General features: G+C 36.5%; 2 protein-coding genes, 1 long non-coding RNA gene and 1 pseudogene across 4 annotated transcripts; 3 read left to right on the top strand and 1 right to left on the bottom strand.

Annotated features, from left to right (window-relative positions):
* The first annotated feature begins 2,636 nt into the window (after positions 1-2,636).
* Positions 2,637-9,078, top strand: LOC103696783 (calcium-dependent protein kinase 29-like). 2 transcript variants are annotated; one of them, XM_008778497.4, is made up of 8 exons: positions 2,638-3,391; positions 4,648-4,771; positions 4,882-5,025; positions 5,281-5,433; positions 5,991-6,106; positions 6,189-6,356; positions 8,170-8,400; positions 8,639-9,078. In XM_008778497.4, the coding sequence occupies exons 1-8, from the start codon at positions 2,828-2,830 to the stop codon at positions 8,780-8,782; spliced, it is 1,644 nt and encodes a 547-aa protein (XP_008776719.1). In that variant the 5' UTR covers positions 2,638-2,827; the 3' UTR covers positions 8,783-9,078. The 2 variants fall into 2 exon arrangements, with proteins under 2 accessions (XP_038978946.1, XP_008776719.1); XM_039123018.1 differs by lacking the exon at positions 5,281-5,433 and having other exon boundaries at positions 2,637-3,391.
* Positions 9,079-13,296: 4,218 nt separating this feature from the next.
* On the bottom strand, positions 13,297-15,549 carry LOC120109264 (photosystem I P700 chlorophyll a apoprotein A2). Its single transcript, XM_039123019.1, has 2 exons — positions 15,449-15,549; positions 13,297-14,456 (listed from the first exon to the last, which is right to left on the bottom strand). The coding sequence occupies exon 2, from the start codon at positions 14,404-14,406 to the stop codon at positions 13,297-13,299; it is 1,110 nt and encodes a 369-aa protein (XP_038978947.1). The 5' UTR covers positions 14,407-14,456; positions 15,449-15,549.
* Positions 15,550-19,562: 4,013 nt separating this feature from the next.
* Positions 19,563-20,902, top strand: LOC120109262 (annotated as a pseudogene).
* Positions 20,903-21,181: 279 nt separating this feature from the next.
* On the top strand, positions 21,182-22,116 carry LOC120109263. The gene is made up of 2 exons (XR_005510213.1): positions 21,182-21,313; positions 21,725-22,116. It is a non-coding gene; the product is annotated as an uncharacterized LOC120109263 (long non-coding RNA).
* Positions 22,117-23,233: the final 1,117 nt, after the last annotated feature.

The following is a 23,233-nucleotide window of genomic DNA, read 5'->3' as shown; positions in this document are numbered from 1 at the left end:
GTCAGCAATTTGAGATGGACTTAGGTACTCTTCATTACTTTTTTGGCATTGAGGTAACCTCCTCCTCAGATGGCTATTATCGCTCTCAAGCCAAATATGCTTCGGATCTTATCTTCAAAGCAGGCTTGACAGATAGTAAGACAGCCAGCACTCCTTTAGAGTATAAAGCCTGACTTAATCTCATTGATGGTGTGCCTCTACCCGATGTCACTCTCTACAGACAACTGGTCGGCAGTTCTATCTATCTTACAATTACACAGCCAGACATCGCATATGCAGTTCACATGGTTAGTCAGTTCATACACCAGCCTCGTTCTCCCTATTATGCTGCTGTCCGTCGAATTCTGTGCTATATCAAGGGAACTCTCCTTCATGGTCTGCACTACTCATCACAGTCTTCCTTTGACCTACAAGCCTACTCTGATGCAGATTAGGCCGATGACCTTACTGATCGTCGTTCTACTACAGACTATTGCTTCTTACTAGGGTATTCCCTCATTTTCTAGCAGAGTAAGAAGCAGACACCTGTTGCCCGTTCCACCACTGAGGCTGAGTATCGTGCACTTGCCAATGCAACTTCTAAGCTCTTATGGCTACGCCGACTATTAACTGACATGGATGACCCTCAGCTCTCTAGTTCTCATCTTTATTGTGACAATCAGAGTGTCATTTAGATTGACCATAACGATGTCTTCCATAAGTCACTAGATTGATTGTCACTTCATCCGACAATATCTCAACGAAGGCATTTTCTACTTACGATCCGTTACTTCTACAAATCAGCTTACTAACATCTTCACAAAGTCTTATCCACCGGATCGTCTTAGTTACCTTACCAGCAAACTCAACATAGTTTCTACATCACCACCTTGAGTTTGAGGAGGGATGTTGAGATATATAGATATATTCCATATATCTCCTTCCTTTATACTCTTGTACTTATCCTTTGTACTACACTTGTACTTCTTTTTTTAGTATACTTTGTACTACTCTATACTCCACCTCCTTTGTACTTCTCCCCTTGATCTCACTCTCTATAAAAGGGTCACTCCTTGTATAGCTTAAACACCAAGAAAATATATAAAATTTTTCCTCTTCTATACTTCCATTTTCTTCTCTTTTATATCGGCCTCCTCCACTGCTAAAAACAGCATCAACACTCATGAGATCGCTTGGACCTCTACTATCTCTCTCCCTGTATATGTAGTTTAAAGTCTATACTCTAATATAAACCACCGGAACATACCATATCAAATACAGTGGCTTTGAAACCTCGTCTCATTTGGACGACTCGTGAAATGGTTGGGTTGTCTACTCTTCTTCGGTGGTGGACTCAAAAAAGTGTAGCCATATATAACCATTTTTTGCTTTAAATGATTAGGAACAACTTATTAGCCCCTCCTGTCTTCTAATGGTGGGTCTGGATAGGGGTGAGCTTCACAAAAAAAAAAAACAAAAAAAAAAAGCTTTGGTTTTCAATATAATTACTTAATGAAGCTTGGTTGTATCAGTTTTTTTACAGGACAACGTATTCTCAACTTTTTCTTTTATTTTAAATGATTTTTCTTATACGTTACGTGTTGCAAATGTTAGACATCGAACCTTGTCAGCCAGCTGAAAGCGTACTTCATTAGTTTTGACATGTATTTTTAATGGTAAATGTTCAACTTTTTCAGAAGTCCCAGACGAACACCGGTTCATACTATTTTACCATCTCGCTCCCTGACTGATTTTAAAGGGTCGCATTTAATAAATATTTATTTACTTTGCATAAGTGATCTTCTTATGACTTCATTTATTTTACCAAACCATGGTGTCCCTACCCTCACAGGAGTATCCCATATTTAATTAATGCACGCTTACCAGTAATGAATACATAAATAATGCTAGTTGATGAACGCTTAAAAATTCTTTTATAAATAGTCACAGCTCACAAGAACCTGGATACAACGGTGACTCGGTGACATAAAATTTGAAATGAACTCTTCCGGGAAAATTGAGAGAAAATTCTACAAATTGAATAATTAAGTAAGGCTCGTTTGGTTCGCGAGAAAAAAAAGAAAAAAAGTATGGTCAACGAAAAAGTAAAGAGATGTCTCTTATTTGGTTGGAATTTTCAAAGGAAAAACAGAAAAATTGCATTCTCGTAGGAATATGAATCTCATGTTTTATGAAAAAGTCTTTCTCATGAGAAACTTACTTTTCCATGAGACGGTAATCGAAATATTTTTATTTTTTTTGAAAAGATTCTTCAGCTATCCTTATTTGATCAAAAGCATGAAAGATCTAATTTTTATTAAGGATATAATAGAAATTACACATAATTTTTTCAGAAAAATGGATGGTCAATCAAAAATAAGCACTTTGAAAATATATTATTTTTCCATCATCAACCAAATATACTAAAAATACTTTGTCGATATTTTTTTTGAAAAATCAAACAAACAAAAATAAAATATTTAAAAGATTAGATTTTTTTTCTTTTTGCATCCTAAGTAGCTGCCAGCTAAACAAGTAAAGACAATGCAGTCCATGAGTGGCCCTACAGCCTGCGTAGCTGCTTCTCTTTTGAAATCTAATCTTATGCGTGCGTATATCATATATATATATCCAGCTGTGATCAACAACTCGCTTACGAAACGGCGAAGAGCCCGAAAGTGGCGGGAAGCCCGGGCGACCGCCCGAGAAATGAGCTCTTCCGTCCCCACCAGAGCTAGTATTATGAGAGAGCATTAACCTTTCTCTCGATCGAGAGAGACAAAGAGAACGAGCGAGCGGGGAGAAAAGGTGACGAGGAAGAGTGGGGCAGAGAGAGAGAGAGAGGGAAATGGGAGGCTGCTACTCCGCCCCGTCTTCCAGCGACGCCTACTTCCGGCGCTCCCGGAAGCTCCGCTGCCTCCCTTCCATTTCCTGCGACTATGACGACGACGACGACGACGACGGTGATGGCGTCGACGATGACCCCCTCAGCCGCCTCTCTTCCGGCAGCGCCTCCCCTGACTCCGTCCTCCGCGGCCCCCACTCCTCCGCCGCCGAGTTCCTCCGCCGCTTCCGCCTCGGGGTGGAGCTCGGCCGGGGAGAGTTTGGGGTGACGCGGCGCTGCTGCGACGCTGCCACCGGCGAGACCCTCGCCTGCAAGTCCATCTCCAAGCGGAAGCTTCGCACGACCATCGACGTCTCCGACGTCCGGCGGGAGATCGAGATCATGCGCTGTCTCCCGGAGCACCCCAACATCGTGCAGCTGAGGGAGGCGTACGAGGATGGGGAGGCCGTCCACCTCGTGATGGAGATTTGTGAGGGAGGGGAGCTCTTCGATCGGATCGTGGCCAGGGGACATTACACCGAGCGTGCAGCGGCCATCATCTTCAAGACCATCGGCGAGGTCGTTCAGGTATCGCATTAATTTATCGAGATTTTGATTCAATTCGATGGAATTGAGCTGTTTGTTTCTCCAAAATTCAATCTTTCTTTCTTTTTGGTGAAAAAAATTCCAATCTTTCTTAGAACGCTCTGTGATTTGTCATCAGTCTTGTTGGATCATTACTGTGTTCTCTGCTTCCAGTCTTTCTTTAGAGTGCTAGTGATTGTTCTTCTTCTTAGATCCAGATGGACCATGGTCTTGGGGAAGATCTTGACTAGTGAATATTTATAAAAGCCCCGAAATGTTAGCAGTCGACTCATTTGCCTTATGTTAATGGACATGTATTCTATGTGTCTCGGTGGAACAAGAGATTGGTTGATTGCTGGAAAGTTTATTCGAGGAATAGCGGATAGCAGATTTTTGGAGCTTTGTTTCTGCGGGTGGTCATAGAATGATTTGGAACAAGAGTAACCAGGGACAATTTGAAGATAAATCCAAATTCATTATTCATGGGATTCAAAGGAAAGCTGTATTTTGGTTACTGGTTTCCTTAGAGGATATCAATGTCTTATGTAGCGTGTGATCAGGGTTGATGAAATGATTGATGACACGGCTTTCAATTTGACATGGTTGGAGTTGAAGCAACAATGGAAAGTCTAGAGGATTTCTGTATTCGACTAAATCCTTTGGGAGTTCTTCGATTAACAAACTTTTGCTTTCTTTCTTTCCTTTTTTTGGGTAATTCAGGACTTTCAAATTGGTAGGTTGATGAGGATCCCAATGGATTCATTTTAGAAGGAAGTTTTCTTCGAAAACTTGCTTCCAACACGAATGAGGTTGTGAATATAGCTAAGGATGCTGGGGCAGCTCTGGTTCATACTTGCAGGAGGGCCAAGTATTTGGACTTATTAGAATCATTTGTAAAGGAAGTGGATAATAGATCTTAATAGATAGGGCTTCTCCTTTGCTCCCCCTCAAGTTATTTCAATAATTTATTATGTAATTAAAAGAACATTAGGATTTTTAAAGAATCAAATACCTAAATCAGATGCAAAGCCTTCACAGTTGTTTAGTGCACTAAATGTTTATGAGGCACTACAATGCTTATCAAACTTTTTGTGTCTTTAATTTAATTGGAGGATGTTGTCTGTTTTCCACTATTTGTCTATAGTTACCGTAGAGCTCATGTGAGAACTGCTAACTACACATGCAAGATCTTGCTTCTGTGTTTGTAGATTGATGGAGTTGTACCTTGACAACCTAATTTTTAGTAATCTGTGCCGCAGATCTGCCATAAGCATGGGGTAATACACCGGGACCTGAAACCAGAGAATTTCTTGTTTGCAAATGAATCAGAAGATGCTCCATTGAAGGCAATAGATTTTGGCCTCTCTGTATTCTTCAAGCCTGGTAGGCCTCTCATAGATTTCTCTGACATTTGGCTAGCTCAAATTGTGAGACATAAATGCTATCATTGGTTTTCAGCTGTATAAAAATTTCCCTTTCCTTTGTTGTTAAAGGTCAGCGCTTTAGTGAAGTTGTTGGAAGTCCATATTACATGGCCCCTGAAGTCCTGAAACGGAACTATGGGCCAGAAGTAGATGTATGGAGTGCTGGAGTGATTCTCTACATCCTGTTATGCGGAGTCCCACCTTTTTGGGCAGGTAAATCTCCGGCACCAGCGCAACACCCCCCCCCCCCCCCCCCCAAATTTCATCTCACAACCCAAAATGAAAATGTAGGCATATGCATCTCTGCCCACTGTCTTGTCTGTCTGTTTTATGTGTATATATGTATGTTTGTATGTACATATGTATCTTAGATAGTTATATATTCAAGATAGGCAAGCTTATTAAATTTGGAGGCCAGCATATTAGAGACAGCGGTAGTCTAATTAGCCTCTGATACAACTAATGCAGAAACTGATGAGGGAATTACCCAGGCGATTATCCGATCTGTTATTGATTTTGAGAGGGAACCTTGGCCGATGGTATCCGACAAAGCTAAAGACCTTGTGAGGCATATGCTTGATCCTAACCCAAACACCCGGTTGACAGCTCAGCAAGTTCTTGGTATGCTGTTTCTTTCTTTCTCTATATAAAATGTAGAACTAGTCTAATGGATCATAAAATGATGATATTCTCCCGATAATACTAAAGATATGCATAAATCAAGGGGATTGTGACAGAAAACCACCATGCTTAAATAACAAGTCTAGATGCTTGGAGGATCAACATTAGTTTGTACTTATCATTATTTGTGTTGGTTCCATATAATTGATATTTTGCAGTCTTGAGTTACTCATTGATGTTTTATAGTCTAGGGTTATTCTTTTCATGCTTTAGCTTACATTGTTGTTTTTGTGTCTTGGAGGCTTTTCAAATGGAGCAGAAATAACCAGCAACATATCCCATCTAATGTGTATATTCATCACCTTTGCTCCTTTAAGAGCATAAACAAAGACTTGACTGTTTTATAACAAAAATTGCAGTGCTTTTCACCACTTACAGTTGACTTCTCTCTTCATCTATTGCATAGTTTGTACACTTATAAGTTCTCTCATTCTACTATAGGCAAATCTTCAACACTGTGACTTTGATTAATTTTCTCTCTTGCCTTTTATATGAAGAACATCCTTGGCTTCAGAATGCTAATACAGCTCCCAATGTTTCACTTGGAGAAATTGTCAGAGCAAGACTGAAGCAGTTCTCAGCAATGAACAAATTTAAAAAGAAAGCCCTAAGAGTAAGTTTGTGACCTTGCGAAGTCATGCCACTCATTTTTTTTTTCTTCTGATAAAAGCTTTGACTAAGATAACATTTTGTAGGTGGTAGCTGAACAATTGCCTGTGGAAGAAGTAACTAGCCTTAAACAGATGTTTCACATGATGGATAAGGACAAGAATGGACACCTAACATTTGAAGAACTCAAAGAGGGCTTGCACATAAATGGAGAGCGTGTACCAGAACCTGATCTTCAGATGTTAATGGAAGCAGTGAGCCCTTTTAACGCTTCACATCTAATTCAATTTTTGCATTTCCTTTGGCTCTCTGAAATCTTATAAAACTGTAATTATGAGTCTATGACACTGTAACAAGACATCAGCCAATTTACTACACACTCTGCTGAGCAGCAGCGGAATAAAGTTTCTGCTGGATGTTGGTGCAGAAGACGTACAACTGAAGTTAGAAACTTTCTTTTTGCACTGTGCAGTGGGGCTAATCCACATCTTTTACAATTAGGTTTGCACAGTCATTAAAATGACACCACCCCTAGCAGCTCTAACATCAGCAGGGAGAAGGCAAACCACACAGTTGCACCATAGGAAAATGATGGTTTCTTTCTTTCTTTCTTTTGTAATTATCTTTTTCTGAGTTTCTTAGATTTAGCGTCATCATCTTGTGGAGGATCTACTGTGTGAGATGCCAGAGTGACTGCTGCACTACATAGGCCACATAGCATTCAGCATGTGGAATCCATGTGACTGATTATAGAATGAGGATGAATGAACAATCAGTTCTACTTTGATGGTTTTGATAGAGCAGTTCCCTTCTTTTCCTCATACATAGGGAGAGAAGGGGAGTTGAAACCAAAAGGGATTTACTTATCATTACGGCATTTATAAGGGAAAGAGATAGAGACGGTCACAATATTTATGGGATCTGAAATATCTCAGGGGAGGTTCTTCCTCATGGCGTTGGAGATGCCCCTTAATGAATTTGCATCATATATATAGAGATCAGCAGCTGGCACATACATGAGTATTATGTAGTGTGTCATGGCTAGCAGTCATGATCTTAGGATTTGCTGTTTGACCTTTAGCAGAATGGTGCTCTGAGGCATACATAGGACATCTACTAACTATTATCTTTATGACTACATTAAGAAAAGGATTTCTGCAGAAGGCTTAGCCATAGGTAAAAAAATTGCATAGACACCTTACTAGTAATTAAGCATAAAAAAGAGTAATTGTGTGGCAGAATACAAGTCCATCCGATGAAACCACATTGGGCTCTTGGAACTGACATCAGGAGTGGAAGTCCATGTGCCTGGATGGTGATTAACCTCCGTACATGTTGGTGATTAACCTCCCTGCCGGTAAAACTTGCATTGGAATGGAATGGAGATTATATGGGTATAATTTTAGTTGTGTCAAAGCATTTTCCAAGAAAATTATCATGCATATCTACAAGCTGCATATATGATTTCTTAGAATGTGGTAACAATTTGTTAAATATGTGGATTCTACTATAGATGAGGATAGGGAATCATAACATACACCCATGAAACATGCATTGGAATTTCATTTTAATGCAAGCAACAAGTTCATAAATAGGACAGTTTAGTATCATTTTAACAAAGGAGTGGTGAGGCCTGGTGGTAGAATGTAATGACCAATTCATACACTGCCATCCTTAAACCAAATGGCTGCATTACTGTTCTTGCCTATGCATGTAAGTGCTGCAGGTGTTTTATAATCATTATTTCATGTGCTTAATATGCTACATATATTTGGGTTTAGATTGATATTTTGCAAGTTGGTTAGCAAATATATGGCTGCTTACACTCATACGAGTGCATCTATTGGTTTGAATCCAGCTGTATGCTAAGTCATTTCAGATTTAACCATTTATACATGCATTTGTATATGTGCACACATATATATCCATGCACATAGACATATGCATGCACATGATTATACATGTATGTATTGTACATACGCTTGTACATATATAATGTCGTCAATCTCAATACTATCATGTCTGTTGCTTGTGTTACTCCATCATGCTTGCTTTTTCCTATTGTAGGCTGACACTGATGGAAATGGAACTCTGGACTGTGAGGAGTTCGTGACCGTCTCCTTGCACCTGAAGAAAGTCAACAGTGAGGAACGCCTAGCCGAAGCATTCAACTTCTTTGACAAGGATGGGAGTGGCTTTATTGAAGTTGAAGAACTGAGAGAAGCTTTAGGTGAGGGTGATCTAGGTCCAAATGAGCAAGTAATCTGGGAGATCATCTCTGATGTTGACAAGGACAAGGTCAGTTTCTTATATCCATCATTGTTTACGTATCTTGGTTGTCTGGTTTAAATCACAAAAATATTGCACATAACTCGTGGTCTAATGCCTTGAACCAATAGCCACTATTTCACCATTACCAGATTGCTGCTTATTAAGCACAATCCACAAATGCATCATATCCTCAATTGCTTCTAATCACTTATAGCCTCATAATATTGTCGATTGCTTTACATTAATTTATGTATAAATATTTCAGGATGGACGTATCAGCTTCCAAGAATTTGAGTTGATGATGAAAACTGGATCAGACTGGAGAAATGCCTCACGGCAGTACTCAAGACAAGCACTTAGTACCCTTAGTCGCAGGCTGTTTAAAGATGGTTCCATGAAGAAGGGATAGTAGAAAGGGCCTTCACTTGAAACATGGTTCATGAAGCCTCCATCAAGTCATCCATGCAGACAAGTTTGTATCTTACTTCCCTATCTTCCTCATAAGTAATTCTCATGAGTGTACAGTGTCCCAATTTGATAACCTGCATACTCTCAAATACAATCCATTTTCTCCTCTCATTCTTTTGTGTATAATGTTCATGATCAATTATTCTTCAGTGTGGACCTGGTAAGATGTATGCCATATTTGTATAATGACTTCAAATTCCTATATAAAATATTAAATATTGGTTTATGATGGTAACATTTGTACATTTCAATATGTAATTCAAGTTGAAAGAAACCTATCTCCACTTGTCATAGTTTTATCCTTCTGGACCATGTGATTCCACTATCGTATGCCAGATCTGTCAGGTTGCAGACCAAGTATAAGTTGAAACTTGAAACCACGTTTACTTCAGGAGTTCAATACATGTGGAGCCAGTGCAATCATATCTTTGCTCATTGCCAGTCTGTCTGTTGTAAGAAGGGTTATCAAATCAAAGCATGCCTATACTTCAGAAGCCCGGCCATTCCAGATGATTTAGTCCACTGAGTGTGTGGGAAAAAAGATTCCTAGTGGGCAACTACCAACAAGGGGTTGAGATAAGCCACAGACTGAAACTCTTCTCCCCAGTGGAGTCGCCACGCAGATCCCCTGGGAAAGCCTCACGGCCTGGTGGTCGGCGTAACAATAATGACATTTGTCGATATGCCACCGTCTGTTTACTAAGATCATCATATATTTAGTTGTTTCAGTGCATGGCTGCAAGCACATTACAAACTTCAAAATAGCCATCTTTATAATGTCGACGCCGTTGCAATAGCTTTAGGCTCTTGTAACGGCTATCATAAACGGAGAACAATGGTAATTATTTGCCAATTTCACTGTTCATCAGCAAGAATAATATTTTTAAAATCAAATTTCCCTATCAGGTAAAAGTAATTCTTCATTCAGTAAACAGTGATATTTTCCAATATAACAGCTAATAGTGGATATCATAACAGCCATTGTTCATTCTTGAACAAATACAGTACAGAGAGTTCACGATGATTGGGGATATCAGTGTTATGGCGAACTGTGGACATTGAAATCTTAGCAACTCAAGCAGAGGTTAGGAGAAGATGAATACTTTAAAGTGACCTGCTTTTGTGTATTTGATGTCAACTATGTTCTTATGCATGGTTAGGGCTTTTTTTTTTTTTTTCTTTTAAAAGAAAATATGCAGATCTATGTTTCCTTTCAGAAATATAGGAGTTACTGCACCAGCATAATTTACATACAGAGTCTTCATCAATTGGAGTACAATCAGCTGATGCAGGGTCGCATGAAAGCTATCAGGCAATAATCTGAGGGCATCCCTAATCTGGAAACTCATAAAGATTGTTGTTTTTGCTTAAATGCTTCACCACATGCTACCCATGTTAATTTATCATCACTTGAGCTTGTGATGACTGATGATGAATGTACAAAATAAAGTTCACTGGCAAAGAAAAAGAAAAAAGGAAAAAAAGAAAGTACAAAATACACTTGACAGAGATGCACTCTGTCATTGGATAGTTGTAGAATTAAATAGGTTGTAAATGTGAAGCACAAACTGAGAGTAACTAGGGTAGTAAGATATTCATCAACTTGAGGGGCATTTTACACAAACTGAGATCTAATGGTATGTGATGGAGGCTAATGAGAGTCTTTCCTCAGCTTGAAAGTAACTTTTGGTATTTGCTTTTGTCAATGAAGATGAGAAGTACTATTCCTTTGGTATAGGTCAGCACCACTATCGCAGGTAAGTAAAAAAAATATATATATATAGCATATGAAACTTATGGTTAGATTATTACATTCATCAAGTCACTGTAATTCTTGCATGTATGAAGGACATGGTGCTGCCCTTTTTTCCAAGACTGCATGTGAACTAACATTCAAACTTATCCGTAGAACATTGCAGTTTGTAGCATCCTCTAGATGATTTAGCACATAGGCCCTGTTTGGTTCGCGGAAAGAGGAGGAAGGAAAGTGTAGTCAGTAGAAAAATACAATTATGCCTTATATTTAGTTGGAATTTTTATAGGAGAGGGATGGAAAAATCGCTTTTCTATGGAAATAAGATTTCATATTTCATGGAAAAAAAATCATTGTGGGATATGGGAAAGTTCAATTTCCATTTACTGAAAAATTGGATTTTTTTTCCAAAAGTATCCTTAAGTTTTAAATAGAATAGGATAAATTTTTTTTTTTTATTAAGGGCATAACATGTAGTTTATGACATATATAACTTGGCTGCACCTAGCTCTAGAAACTTTTATGACATATAAACCACATGCATAAGATATGTAGCTATAGTGCCAAAAGAATTATGCCAAGAGCTTACCTTGTCTTTTAATTTAAACATTAAATATTTATGTTTGAGATTATTTTTTTAACTAGTTATCAAGAATTTCTTGTCTATTTTATTTAAAGTTAACTCAAGCCCTACCAATTATTATAGTTATAAAATGGTAAGACTATGGATCAAGTATTGGTTGAAAATAGATTAGGTCTAGGTAAAAGGGTCTCGTGTAACACAGTATAAAGAATGATGAAAAGATGAATAATTGGTACATATGAGACTTCACTAGAAAAACAGAAAAAATATTTGTTTACGTACATACCCTTCTCAATAGTGAAATTTACATGAATATTCTTCCAAAATTGATATTTGCATGTATATCCTCATAAAATACTTGTTTTATATATATACTTTTTTTTGTGCATATGTACCCATGCCATCTAATGTTATTAAAAAATTAAGTTGTTTAAAATTGAAATGATGAAAGTACCCTTAATGGGTAAACATACAAAAAGAAACATTTATATGGAAATACATGTAAATAGCAAGTTTAAAGGGTATTTATGCAATTTTACATATTTAAGAGGGTATACACAAAAAAAAATCTTAGATTAAAAAAAAATCTTAGATTTTTTCATAAATACCCTCCTAAATATTGCAATTTGTATGAGTATCCTCCCAAATTAATATTTACATATATGCTCTCACAAAACACTATTTTTGTATGAATATCCTTGACATTGTGATTTAACTGATGTGATTAGCCAAAATCACATTTATTTAAATTAAAAATTAATTAAAATTATGAAATAATCTTTTTACCTATGAAGCCTTTAAAAAGTTAACGGGTCTTGTGGGAAACTAATATTGCTATCTTCTTTGAGAAATTTTCTAATCTCTCTCGATCCCTCTCTTTCACTCCTCCGTTCGAAATCAAAACCATTTCCTCGACTTCTTTCTTCACATAGGTAGCCCTTCTCCCTCTTTTTCATTCGTTGGAGTTCTCGCCACCAGAATCTGAGTTCTTCTCATTGCCACCGAAGTTCTCCCTTCATTATATCCTTTTTGATATAAAGATGGAAAGGTCCTACCTTTAGCTTTATAAATTATTTAAAGAAAAGTATTGTGAGAGATTTGCCATATTTATCTTTTAGTATATGAAATTTGCAATATTTATCTTTTAGAGCTAAAAAAATTTTCATGTGCAAGCTTGGGGCTGATTTAGAATTGCTGTGACAATATGGGTCCCATATACTAAATCTTTTTTCTTCTAGAGATTCAAAGCTCAAAGAAAAGTAGCTTAAGGCACACAACATAAGGGGTGACCTTCTACCATGAGGTTGTGGAGGTTGTTGATAAGTCGGAAGGATTTTGAAGTCTTTCAATGATTTTGCTTGGAGATGATTGATGTTATTCTTTCACCTATGAGCAAAGCAATAGCAAAGAAGCTTGATCATTGCAATCTATTGTGTGCCTTTAAGAGATTCTAATCTCTTTCTATATTCTAATAAATGTTCTCATATATATATCTATAATAATAGATATTACAAGTTATATTTCAATGAAATAAGATATAGTGGTTATTATAAATAAAGAATTTGTATAATAAAGTAAAATAATCTCATGATTTGTAAAAGAACTTCTATAACTCTTTTTATTATCTAATTATTGAATCAATCTTTTTCTTGAGCAATATTATTACAGAAAACATTGAAGAACAGACACTAGACTAAACTCTGAGTATTAAAACAAGATGAAATAGATAAAAATAAAAATAAATTTTTTTTGCATGTAAACCCTCCTAAATATGTGAAATTGCATGAATATCTTCACAAAGTTTTTATTTGCATGTATAGCCTTATAAATATTTTTTTTGCATGACTATCTATTGAAGATATTTCAGTCATTTTTAATTTTAAATCGTTAATTTTTTAACGGCATTAGATGATGTGGGCACATATGTAAGAAAAAAAGAAGAAAAATGGATATACACGCAAAACAAGTGTTTTATAAGAATATACATGCAAATATCAATGTTGGAAGGATATCCATGCAAATTTTAATATTAGGAGGATATGTATGCAAAAAACCCCTAAAAAACTTTTCTTTGTAATCTAAGACTTCAATATTGCAGTCTAGCTTTGCATGAACAATTTCAAAAGTTTCTACTACATGCAGTAGATATATAACCTACGGAAAAGTGGGCTAATCCAACCAATCTTGCTTGCACAATGGAAAGAGCCACTGGCTTATCTCTCCATCGAATTAAATTAGCCAAAGGTGTGCGTTCATGAGCCCATGCTAAAGTTTCAATCAATTCCTGCCAATATCCACGCCAGGAAATTAAGAACATAAATCCAATAGCCCAAACAAGATGTCCAAATAAGAACATCCATGCCCATACCGATAAACTATTCATACCAAAAGGGTTATATCCATTGATAAGTTGTGAAGAGTTTAACCATAGATAATCTCTTAACCATCCCATCAAATAAGTGGAGGATTCATTAAATTGTGAAACGTTACCCTGCCATAATGTGATGTGTTTCCAATGCCAATAAAAAGTAACCCATCCAATGGTATTTAACATCCAGAAAACTGCCAAATAAAATGCGTCCCAAGCAGAAATATCACAAGTACCGCCGCGCCCTGGGCCGTCGCAAGGAAAACTATAACCGAAATCCTTTTTATCTGGCATTAACTTGGAACCACGTGCATCTAAAGCACCTTTTACTAAAATCAACGTAGTTGTATGCAAACCTAGAGCAATAGCATGATGAACCAAGAAATCTCCAGGACCTATTGTTAAGAAGAGTGAATTACTATTCTCATTAACAGCATTCAACCAGCCAGGTAACCATATGCTTTGACCAGCATTGAATGCTGGACCATTCGTTGAAGATAAGAGTACATCGAACCCATATGAAGTCTTACCATGAGCGGATTGTATCCATTGGGCAAATATGGGTTCGATCAAGATTTGTTTTTCCGGAGTACCAAAAGCGAGCATGACGTCGTTATGAACATAAAGGCCCAAGGTATGGAACCCGAGAAAGAGGCTGGCCCAACTTAAATGAGATTTGATAGCTTCTTTATGGTCTAACATTCTTGCCAATACATTATCCTCATTCTGTTCCGGATTGTAATCTCTAATGAAGAATATAGCTCCATGAGCAAAGGCTCCTGTCATGATGAACCCTGCGATGTATTGGTGATGAGTAGTAAAATCTTGTGCTATGAATGCATAAGCAGGTAAAGAGTACATGTGTTGAGCTACTAAGGAAGTAATAACCCCTAAAGAGGCTAGAGCAAGACCTTTTCGGAAAGCTGTTTCAGCTTTTGCGGAAAACTGAAAACAGCTTTTGGGGAGAAGCTCCAATTTGGAGCTCTCCAAAAACGCTGTTTTCAGCTTTGTCGGAAAGTTATTTTTTGGACCAAAATACCTCCATTTAAGTTATACTTTTTTCTCCCAAAACCCTCATCCCGCCTCTTTCTCTCTCACCCATCCTCTCCCTCTCTCTCTTTATCTTATTCTTCCTCTCAACGCCGCCGCCTCTGTTCCTTCTTACTCTTTTTTTTTTTTTTTGGAGCTCGTGGCTACCCACGGTGGCAGCCACCATGCCGGCCACCGCCCATGGCCAGTGACCCCTCTATATTTCAATGAAATAAAATAATAAATAAATAAAATAAAAAGATAAAAAAATAATGAGTGAGTGGCAAATAATCTGATCTAAATAAATAAATAAATAAATATATTAGTAATTATTTAACCAATTTTATCACCTAGCTAGAAAATTTGTTAGAGAGATAAATGATCATTAGAAGGATGAAAAATTTATTTACACTAATAATTATAATATTTTATATATTTATTATTGTATTATACTATAAATACAATATTATATTACATTATATCATAAAACATTGATATGTTATGTTAAATAATTTAATATTATATTGAATTATTATTCTATAATACATAATGTTATAATACTATATTATAATAATATTATATTACATTATATTAATATTATACTATATCATATATTTATATATTAATACATATTATATTTTATTATGCTCTGTTATATAATACTGGTAATGTCCTTTATGGTCATTTTGTCACACAAAAGTATTTTCTTAGTTTGTTTACCAAATACATGTTAAAGTGCTACAACACTTTAGAAATGTAGTTACCAAACAGCAAACAGCTTTTTATAAATGCTCTGCTTCAAATAGCTCTACTTCCAACAGCTTTACTTCCAAAAGCTCTATTACTAACAGCTCCCCCAAACAGGACCTAAGACCTAATTGAAAATGAATCGAATTATTGATTGTGTCATAAAGACCCTTATGCCCACGTCCTAATCGACCGCTAGAGGAATATGTGTTTCTAAAAGATCTTTGATACTGTATTCAATTTCGAAGTTAGTTCTATACATATGACCAGCAACGAGAAAAATAAATGCAATAGCTAAATGATGATGAGCAATATCGATCGACCATAAACTTTGCGTTTGAGGATGGAATTCCCCTAGAAGTGTTAAACTGGCAGTTCCGGCTCCTTGAAAAGTACCAACTACATGACTACTCGAATAAAAATTTTGAGCATAAAGATTTCATTGACCCGTAAAAAGTCGTCCAACCCTTGACGATACGATAATAAGGCCCCGTTTGGGGGAGCTTTTGGAGAGCAAAAAATACTTTTTGGCTCTCGAAAATCACTTTTAGATGAAATAGGGATATTTGGTAAAAAAAATCGGAAAACTATTTTAGCTTTTCCAGAAAGCTAAAAACAGCTTTTCGGAAAAAGCTCTATTTTAGAGTTTACCAAAAAAGCACTTTTAAGACTTGTCGGAAAGCTATTTTTTTGACCAAAATATCTATGATAAAATATAACAATTATATAAAATATCCCTTTAATAATTCTTTAACCAATTTTATCACCTAGCTAGAAATTTGTTATATTATAAAAAATTAATTTATGCTAATAAGTATAATATTTTATATCTTTATTATTGTATTATACTATAAATATATATTATATTACATTATATCATAATACATTGATATGTTATGTTAAAAAATTTAATATTATATGAAATTATTATGCTATAGTATACAATATTATATTACTATATTATAATAATATTCTATTATATTACAGTAATATTATACTATATTATATATTTATGTATTAATACATATTATATTTTATTATGCTCTATTGTATAATACTATGCAGTATCCTTTATAGTCATTTAATCATACTAAAAGTACTTTCTCAGTTTGTTTACCAAACACATGTTAAAGTGGCGCGACACTTTTCTCAGGAGCTAGATCAGTTCCCGATGAACAAGTCAAAATTGCCTCAAAAAAAGTGGATGGAATTGGACCTAAAAAAGTATGCCACCCTGCCCTGCTGCTTTGTTGGCATTGGCATGATGAGGTGTTGTGAAATGGTTCGATGGACTATTGGAAGATGCACTATTGCAGACGGAAGTCGACAAAAGATCAGATTGTTCGACGATTGGCTGCTTTAGCTTGAGCAATAGCTAGATGAAAGAAGACGAAAGACATATGGGTTGGTTGCTGCGGATTCGCAAGAAATGTAGTTACCAAACAACAAACTTTTTATAAAAGCTCTACTTCAGAAAGCTCTACTTCCAAAATCTTTACTACTAACAGCTCTCTCAAGTGGGGCCTACATCTAAGAAATAATTCTAACCGATGTACTCTCCCTTGAATCCTTGAATAACAATATGAACTAAATGTCCTGCCCAAACCATAAAACTTACTCTGAAAAGTCCTGACAAATGATGATTGAGACGAGATTCGGCATTTTTGAACCCGAAAACACTTGGTTTCCATCTGGGTTGTAGATGTAACCAACCCGCTATTAAGGATATAGCAGAAAGAAATAATAGAAAAAGAGCTCCTGTATAAAGATCCTCATTGGTGCGCAATCCGATTGTATACCACTATTGATAAATATCGGAATAAGCGATATTCACTGGGCCGATAGCACCCCCTCGAGTAAAGGCTTCTACAGCTGGTTGACCAAAATGAGGATCCCAAATTGCATGAGCAATAGGTCTTACATGTAAAGGGTCCTGTATCCATGACTCAAAATTTCCTTGCCAAGCTACATGAAACAGATTTCCGGACGTCCACAGAAAGATTATTGCTAACTGCCCAAAATGAGAAGCAAAAATGTTCTGATAAAGACGTTCCTCAGTAATATCATCATGACTCTCGAAGTCATGTGCGGTAGCAATACCAAACCAAATACGACGAGTAGTGGGGTCCTGAGCTAAGCCGAGGCTAAACCTCGGAAATCTTAATGCCATAATGCCTTTCAAATCCTCCTAGCCATTATCCTACTGCAATAATTTCTACTAAAAAGAATGCCCATGTTGTGGCAATTCCACCCAGAAGGTAATGGGTTACTCCTACAGCACGTCCTTGTACAATGCTCAAGGCTCTAGGCTGAGTAGCAGGAGCAACTTTTAATTTGTTATGAGCCCAAACGATGGATTCAATGAGTTCTTGCCAATAACCACGGCCACTGAATAGAAACATTAAACTGAAAGCCCAGATAAAATGAGCACCTAAGAAAAAAAGACCATATGCAGATAATGAAGAACCATAAGACTGAATTACCTGAGATGCCTGTGCCCATAAGAAATCTCGGAGCCACCCATTAATAGTAATGGAACTCTGTGCAAAGTTTCCTCCTGTGATATGAGTTACCACCCCTTGATCACTTATAGTACCCCAAACATCCGACTGCATTTTTCAACTGAAACGGACGTCGGCATTAGCTTGATAACTTATAATACCTAATTTTCTGACTACGTTGTGCCAGAGAGAATAGCTTGATTTCTCTATTAATATATTCGATTGGCCTTTGCCATTTTTTTCATAAAAAACATTAGAGCATAGAAATTATCACATATATTCTTACAAAATAATATATTTATGTACATGTATATATGTATAATGCATATGTGCATGTTTGTACATGTATGTACATACGTGTGTGTGTGTGTGTGTGTGTGTGTGTGTGGGGTATCTTAAAACTGGGTTCAACTTTCGGCATTGTCGTTATTTTTTATGCATCCTTCCAAGTGGTAGTTGCTTTGCATGTCACCTACTTTTAAGAACCCGAGTATCTATGCAATAACATCCATTGATCAGAGAGTTCATAACTCTCCCATCACGGATGTAGGTATATAACTGGCCTAGTGTGATGAAGCCCAAAAGTGGAGACTAAAGGTTAGACATTATACTTGAGGTGTTAATCCCAACTACCAGATATCAAAAAAAAAAAAAAAAAGTGGGTAATTTTAATGGCTCATTTGGTTCGCAAGAAAAAAAATAGAAAAAAATAAAAAGATGTGATATATTTAATTGAATTTTTTAAAAAATAAAAAAATAAATTTTCTATATGAACAAGATTTTTATATTTTATAAAAAAAATTATATAAGATATAAGGAAGTCTAATTCGCTGAAAAATAGAATATTTTTTTCTAATAGTGCTAGCTTAAAATAAAATAAAAAATATTTTTTTATTAAAAAATTAAATATATAAAATTAGTTTTAGACATTATATTTAAGTATCAGCTTTGTAACAAAAATAATCTAATAAAAAAATTATTTTCTGAACCAAACGATCTCGGGGAAGTCGACAACGAGAATGACCTTGGATCCTTACAGGTATTTACGTAATGGTTGGAAAAAATGTGCACAAAAGGGCGGCAAATTTTGTCGGGCCCGGCCAAAGACCCGGCGTCACTTTGAATAGTCTGGATCCAGACAAAGACCTTTTTGTCCCAAATCCAAATCCAAATTTGGATTGCTCTATTTATTTATATTTTTTAAAAAAGAGAAGATCATCACCTATCTTATATACATACCTAGAAGTAAGTATATAGAGATGTACTATCTGTCCCTATTTCTTACCTAAACGTTGGCTGAGCCAACTTGAACAGGTCAAGAGGGCTCAATGCTGCTAAGCACCGGGCTTAATTATAATGGTTAAAGCTTGGTTCTAGAACGCTACTTTGGCAAATGAACATGGTTTAATCTAATTCAGCGGCAGGTCATTGTTATCTGGGTATTAATATAGGAATGCAACATATATGACTGTGAATTAAAATTTGATCATCTCTTCTTTAATTTCACAGAGTCGATACATAAATCGCCCAGCCATGCTTTCTCCTTTCATGGCTTGGCAACCATGATTGCAATTTGCAAGTTGGATTCCAACTCATCGAGTGGACCGACAGCAATATCTCACATCAACTGTTTAAATCTTTTGTGTCAGATTTCTCTACTTAGTCAAAAGTAAACATAGATTTACCTTAAAAAAAAAATCAAGGTTCGGTCGCCGTGTGGTGACGGCATCTCAGCTCTTCCCACGTCTCTCTTATCCGTTCGATGAAATGCGTGGCCCGGTCACAGCTTCCTTTCTCTATAAATATCTAAAAGCACTCGTGAAATTTTAATTGAACCGCAGAGGGTGATGGGTTCAGAGACGAAGATGGTGGATTTGTTGAAGGCCGAGATACCCTTCGAGCAAGAGGAAAACCTTCTCCTTTTGCCCGAGGTGGAGTCCGGAAAGGCTGTTGGTCTCGTTCTTGTCGACATCCTCAATGGCTTCTGTACCGTTGGAGCTGGCAATCTGGTATACTAATGGAGATGCTTGACGCTTGATGCTTCCTTCTAATTGTTGGTTACAGAAATTACGATTTAAGCTGTTGCCATTAGATTTTTTGCTTGTATAATTTTTTTTCTCTCCCTCTTGTGAAAATTTTTTATTTTTGCGAAATTTAGGAGTTGGATGTTTGATAATTTTGCTGCTAGATTGGAGTCTTTAGATTTGATGTTCCTTCTTTCATAATTAGAACGGCCGGTAGTTAACTTTTCTTCGGATGATTTCTGGGCTCTTTTTTGTTGGGTATCTTCGTCTGTTTTGCTTGCTTTTGATGCCAAGGGATTTTGGCATTGACTCTCAAAAGTTGGTGTTCTGAATTGCAAGAAAGAACAAATAGAGAAGCCCAAGTTAGGCTCTTTCTTGGGAATATATATATATATATATATATATATATATATATATATATATATATATAAAATTAACTATGCTACTAATTTAAGTTTATTTGAATTACCAAGTATAGGAAACTTTGTGGCATGATCTAAATTTAGTTTGATGGATTGAGTTGTTGCTCATGTACAGGCACCAACCGAGCCAACAGACAGATATCGGCGATGGTAGAGGCGGCGGCGAGGCTGTCGAAGGTTTTCTGTGAAAGGAAATGGCCTGTCTTTGTTCTTCTTGATTCCCCCATCCCAACAAGCCTGAACCTCCTTACCCACCTCACTGCCTAATTGGATCAGGTGAAGAAGATTTGGTCCCAGGTACTACTGCTGCTGCTGCTGCTATTACATCTCTCTAGCTCACATAGATATATCAACAACAGAAGATTGAACACTTAAAACAATTACATCAGCAATGGATATAATTGTCGATCGCAAGTATGAAGTAACAACTACTAGTAGATACCTAGCTGTTACAAGTTTAATACAGTTTTGAATTAGTTGATGGCTTACTTGTAACACTGTGCTTCTGATTTACTGGAAAATCTCAGCACTGAAATGGTTGGAGACAGACCCAAGTGTGACAATCAAACGCAAAGATTGCTTCGATGGGTTCATTGGGTTCAATGGAGATGGATGGCAGATAATGCTTTTGTAGAGTGGGTGAAGACTAATGACATCAAGATTGGTTAACGTAAAAACCATATCTAGTAGCAAAATGAATTGGAGTATTTCGTTGGTTGGAGACGGAACAAACTTGGTTTGCCATAGTTTATGATGCTGTCATAATATGTTTTTGTTGGTGGGCAAGTGGCTTATATTTAATGTGTTGGGAATGGCAGCTGATCCTTAAATAACTAATAACTTTGATGCAGGTTTTGGTGGTAGGAATATGCACAGATATGCTGTGTTTTATAGACTTTGTGTGCCTCCACGCTTATCTGCTTAGAAATATTGGCCTTGTACCACCACTGGAAGATGTTTGCTGGTTTATTCAGGTGGATGTGCTACCTTCGACTTCCCCATTGATGTTGCTAGAAATGTCAAAGGAACCTTAGCTCATCCACAGGTTTGATATATCATCCTCTGTCAACATTTTCTATATTGCATTTGCCATTGATTTCAGGTCATTTTCTGGGGGCTCATCACCATCTTTTATAGTTAGAATTCAGTGGTAGCTTGTTTTTTAAATGGATGTCAATTAACATAGGATCACTCTCATATACATTCTCCCTTTATTAATTCAAGCAACCAGACAATCTTCTTTCTTTTAGGCAGAATATCTATAATATTAGTTAAAACTAATTCTCTTGTCAAGTAGAAAGAAAGAGAATTACTTTATTTACTTGACATAACTGATGAATCAACTATTCTGCCATAATATATAGAATTAGGGACTAAAAGTAGACTTACTTTAGAAAGTTGGTGTCCAATAAATTTTGATTCTTATGCTTTGAACTTTGCTTGTTTCTCTCCTAAGGAATTGATGCATCATGTAGGACTTACATGGCAAAGGGAAGAGGAGCCCAGAATAGTGCAGAAAGTATCTCTTGGCTCCTCAGAGGAACTGAGATCCGGCCATATTCAGCATATTTAAAAGGAACCAAGGAATATGAGACTAGTGAAAACTTATCATGCTAATGTTCTTGGATGGTTTTCGTACATGCAATTGCGAAATAGGCTCTCCTTAATGTATAAAGTGAAAATTATGGTATCCACCAATGATCGCATTATATGGACTAGTCCATGTTCTTCTAGTGTTTGGGATGGTTTCCTCCAATGTCTATGTAATTCCGTTCTTATAGTTCCAAAGCTGCATGGCAATCCTCTAGATGTTTAGTAATATAAGCATTCGGTTTCAAATTGTGGTCTTTTAAAGCTTCTTGTTCTTGAATGGAACTCTGCAAGCCCGAGACTTGCAAGCTATTGCGTATTTCGCTTGCAGAAGGACTAGAGATTGACCATTTCCTTATCATTCCCTCAAGGCATTTGGCACCTTGGAAAGCTTGTGGAAATAAAGATAGATTGAGTGGCATAAACTGGGAGATATCTTGTTGTCCAAATCCTGAGACAAAGTGAATGACAGGTAGGCATGAAAAGTTTCCTAACAATTGAAAGGTTCTATGTTATCAGGCACTGCCTCCTCTCGGCGAGACTTGATACATGCTGAAGTGATTTCTTACCCTGCACTGTTCTCTCCAAGCAATCACAATTTTTCTATAAAATGGCCTGAATATTAAGTTCTTTTCTTTTCTTTTTTTTTCAGAAAAAAAAAAAACAAAGCAAGATGATGATTAAGTCGACCTTTAATAAATGCAACAGCAACTTCTATCAGCATGAACCAAGTCTGGAAGGTCCTGCAAGCACTATAGTTTTGGGATTTCAACTACAGAGAGAAAGGCAATTATAGTTTTACCAATATAAAGCTAATCTCCATACTACATATTTTAAGAATGCCTACCAAAAGAGGCCGGCTGACTTGAATCCAGAAGCGAAGGGATATGACCACTGAGAAATGCTTGTATATTTGTTATACTATTCTTTTCTTGCTATACTAATTATAATAACAAAAGGAGGCCATTGTTTGTTTGTTTTTTTATATTATCACAGTCGTTATATCATAATGGTTATTGTGTAATGTTTACATTGTTTGCCTAAATAAAATAATGACTTTTAAATACAAACTTGGTACCTAGATAGTAGCTGAAAAGTAGTAACCTTTAATGCATTGAACATTCATTTTTTGTTAATGACACCATTAATGTCCCTTATTTTTCATTATTATAATGATCATTTTTTTTTCTAAATCAACACATAAATTGCTGAGAAAGGCCAATAATGGCATAATTTCCGTTATAGCAAAAGACGGTTCAAGAGGGTCCATTATTTAGGGATATGATGGTGTTAATGAAACCTTGATCCAAATTCCAGAACGGTGCATCCTGAAACCTTCATACAAATATCAAATTGCGCAGATATTACACACACA

This window comes from Phoenix dactylifera, unplaced genomic scaffold, assembly GCF_009389715.1.
Source record: "Phoenix dactylifera cultivar Barhee BC4 unplaced genomic scaffold, palm_55x_up_171113_PBpolish2nd_filt_p 001964F, whole genome shotgun sequence".
In the NCBI taxonomy this organism is placed as follows: domain Eukaryota; kingdom Viridiplantae; phylum Streptophyta; class Magnoliopsida; order Arecales; family Arecaceae; genus Phoenix; species Phoenix dactylifera.
The sequence above is the reverse complement of the archived record's forward strand: the minus strand, read 5'-3'. Positions and strand labels throughout refer to the sequence as shown.

Bases quoted from the DNA above. Each gene is read 5' to 3' on its own strand.
- LOC103696783 (XM_008778497.4), top strand. From the start codon at position 2,828: ATGGGAGGCTGCTACTCCGCCCCGTCTTCCAGCGACGCCTACTTCCGG. The intron at 6,357-8,169 runs GTGAGCCCTTTT...TTCCTATTGTAG, and splicing joins TTCAGATGTTAATGGAAGCA to GCTGACACTGATGGAAATGG. The intron at 8,401-8,638 runs GTCAGTTTCTTA...TAAATATTTCAG, and splicing joins CTGATGTTGACAAGGACAAG to GATGGACGTATCAGCTTCCA.
- LOC120109264 (XM_039123019.1), bottom strand. From the start codon at position 14,406: ATGTACTCTTTACCTGCTTATGCATTCATAGCACAAGATTTTACTACT.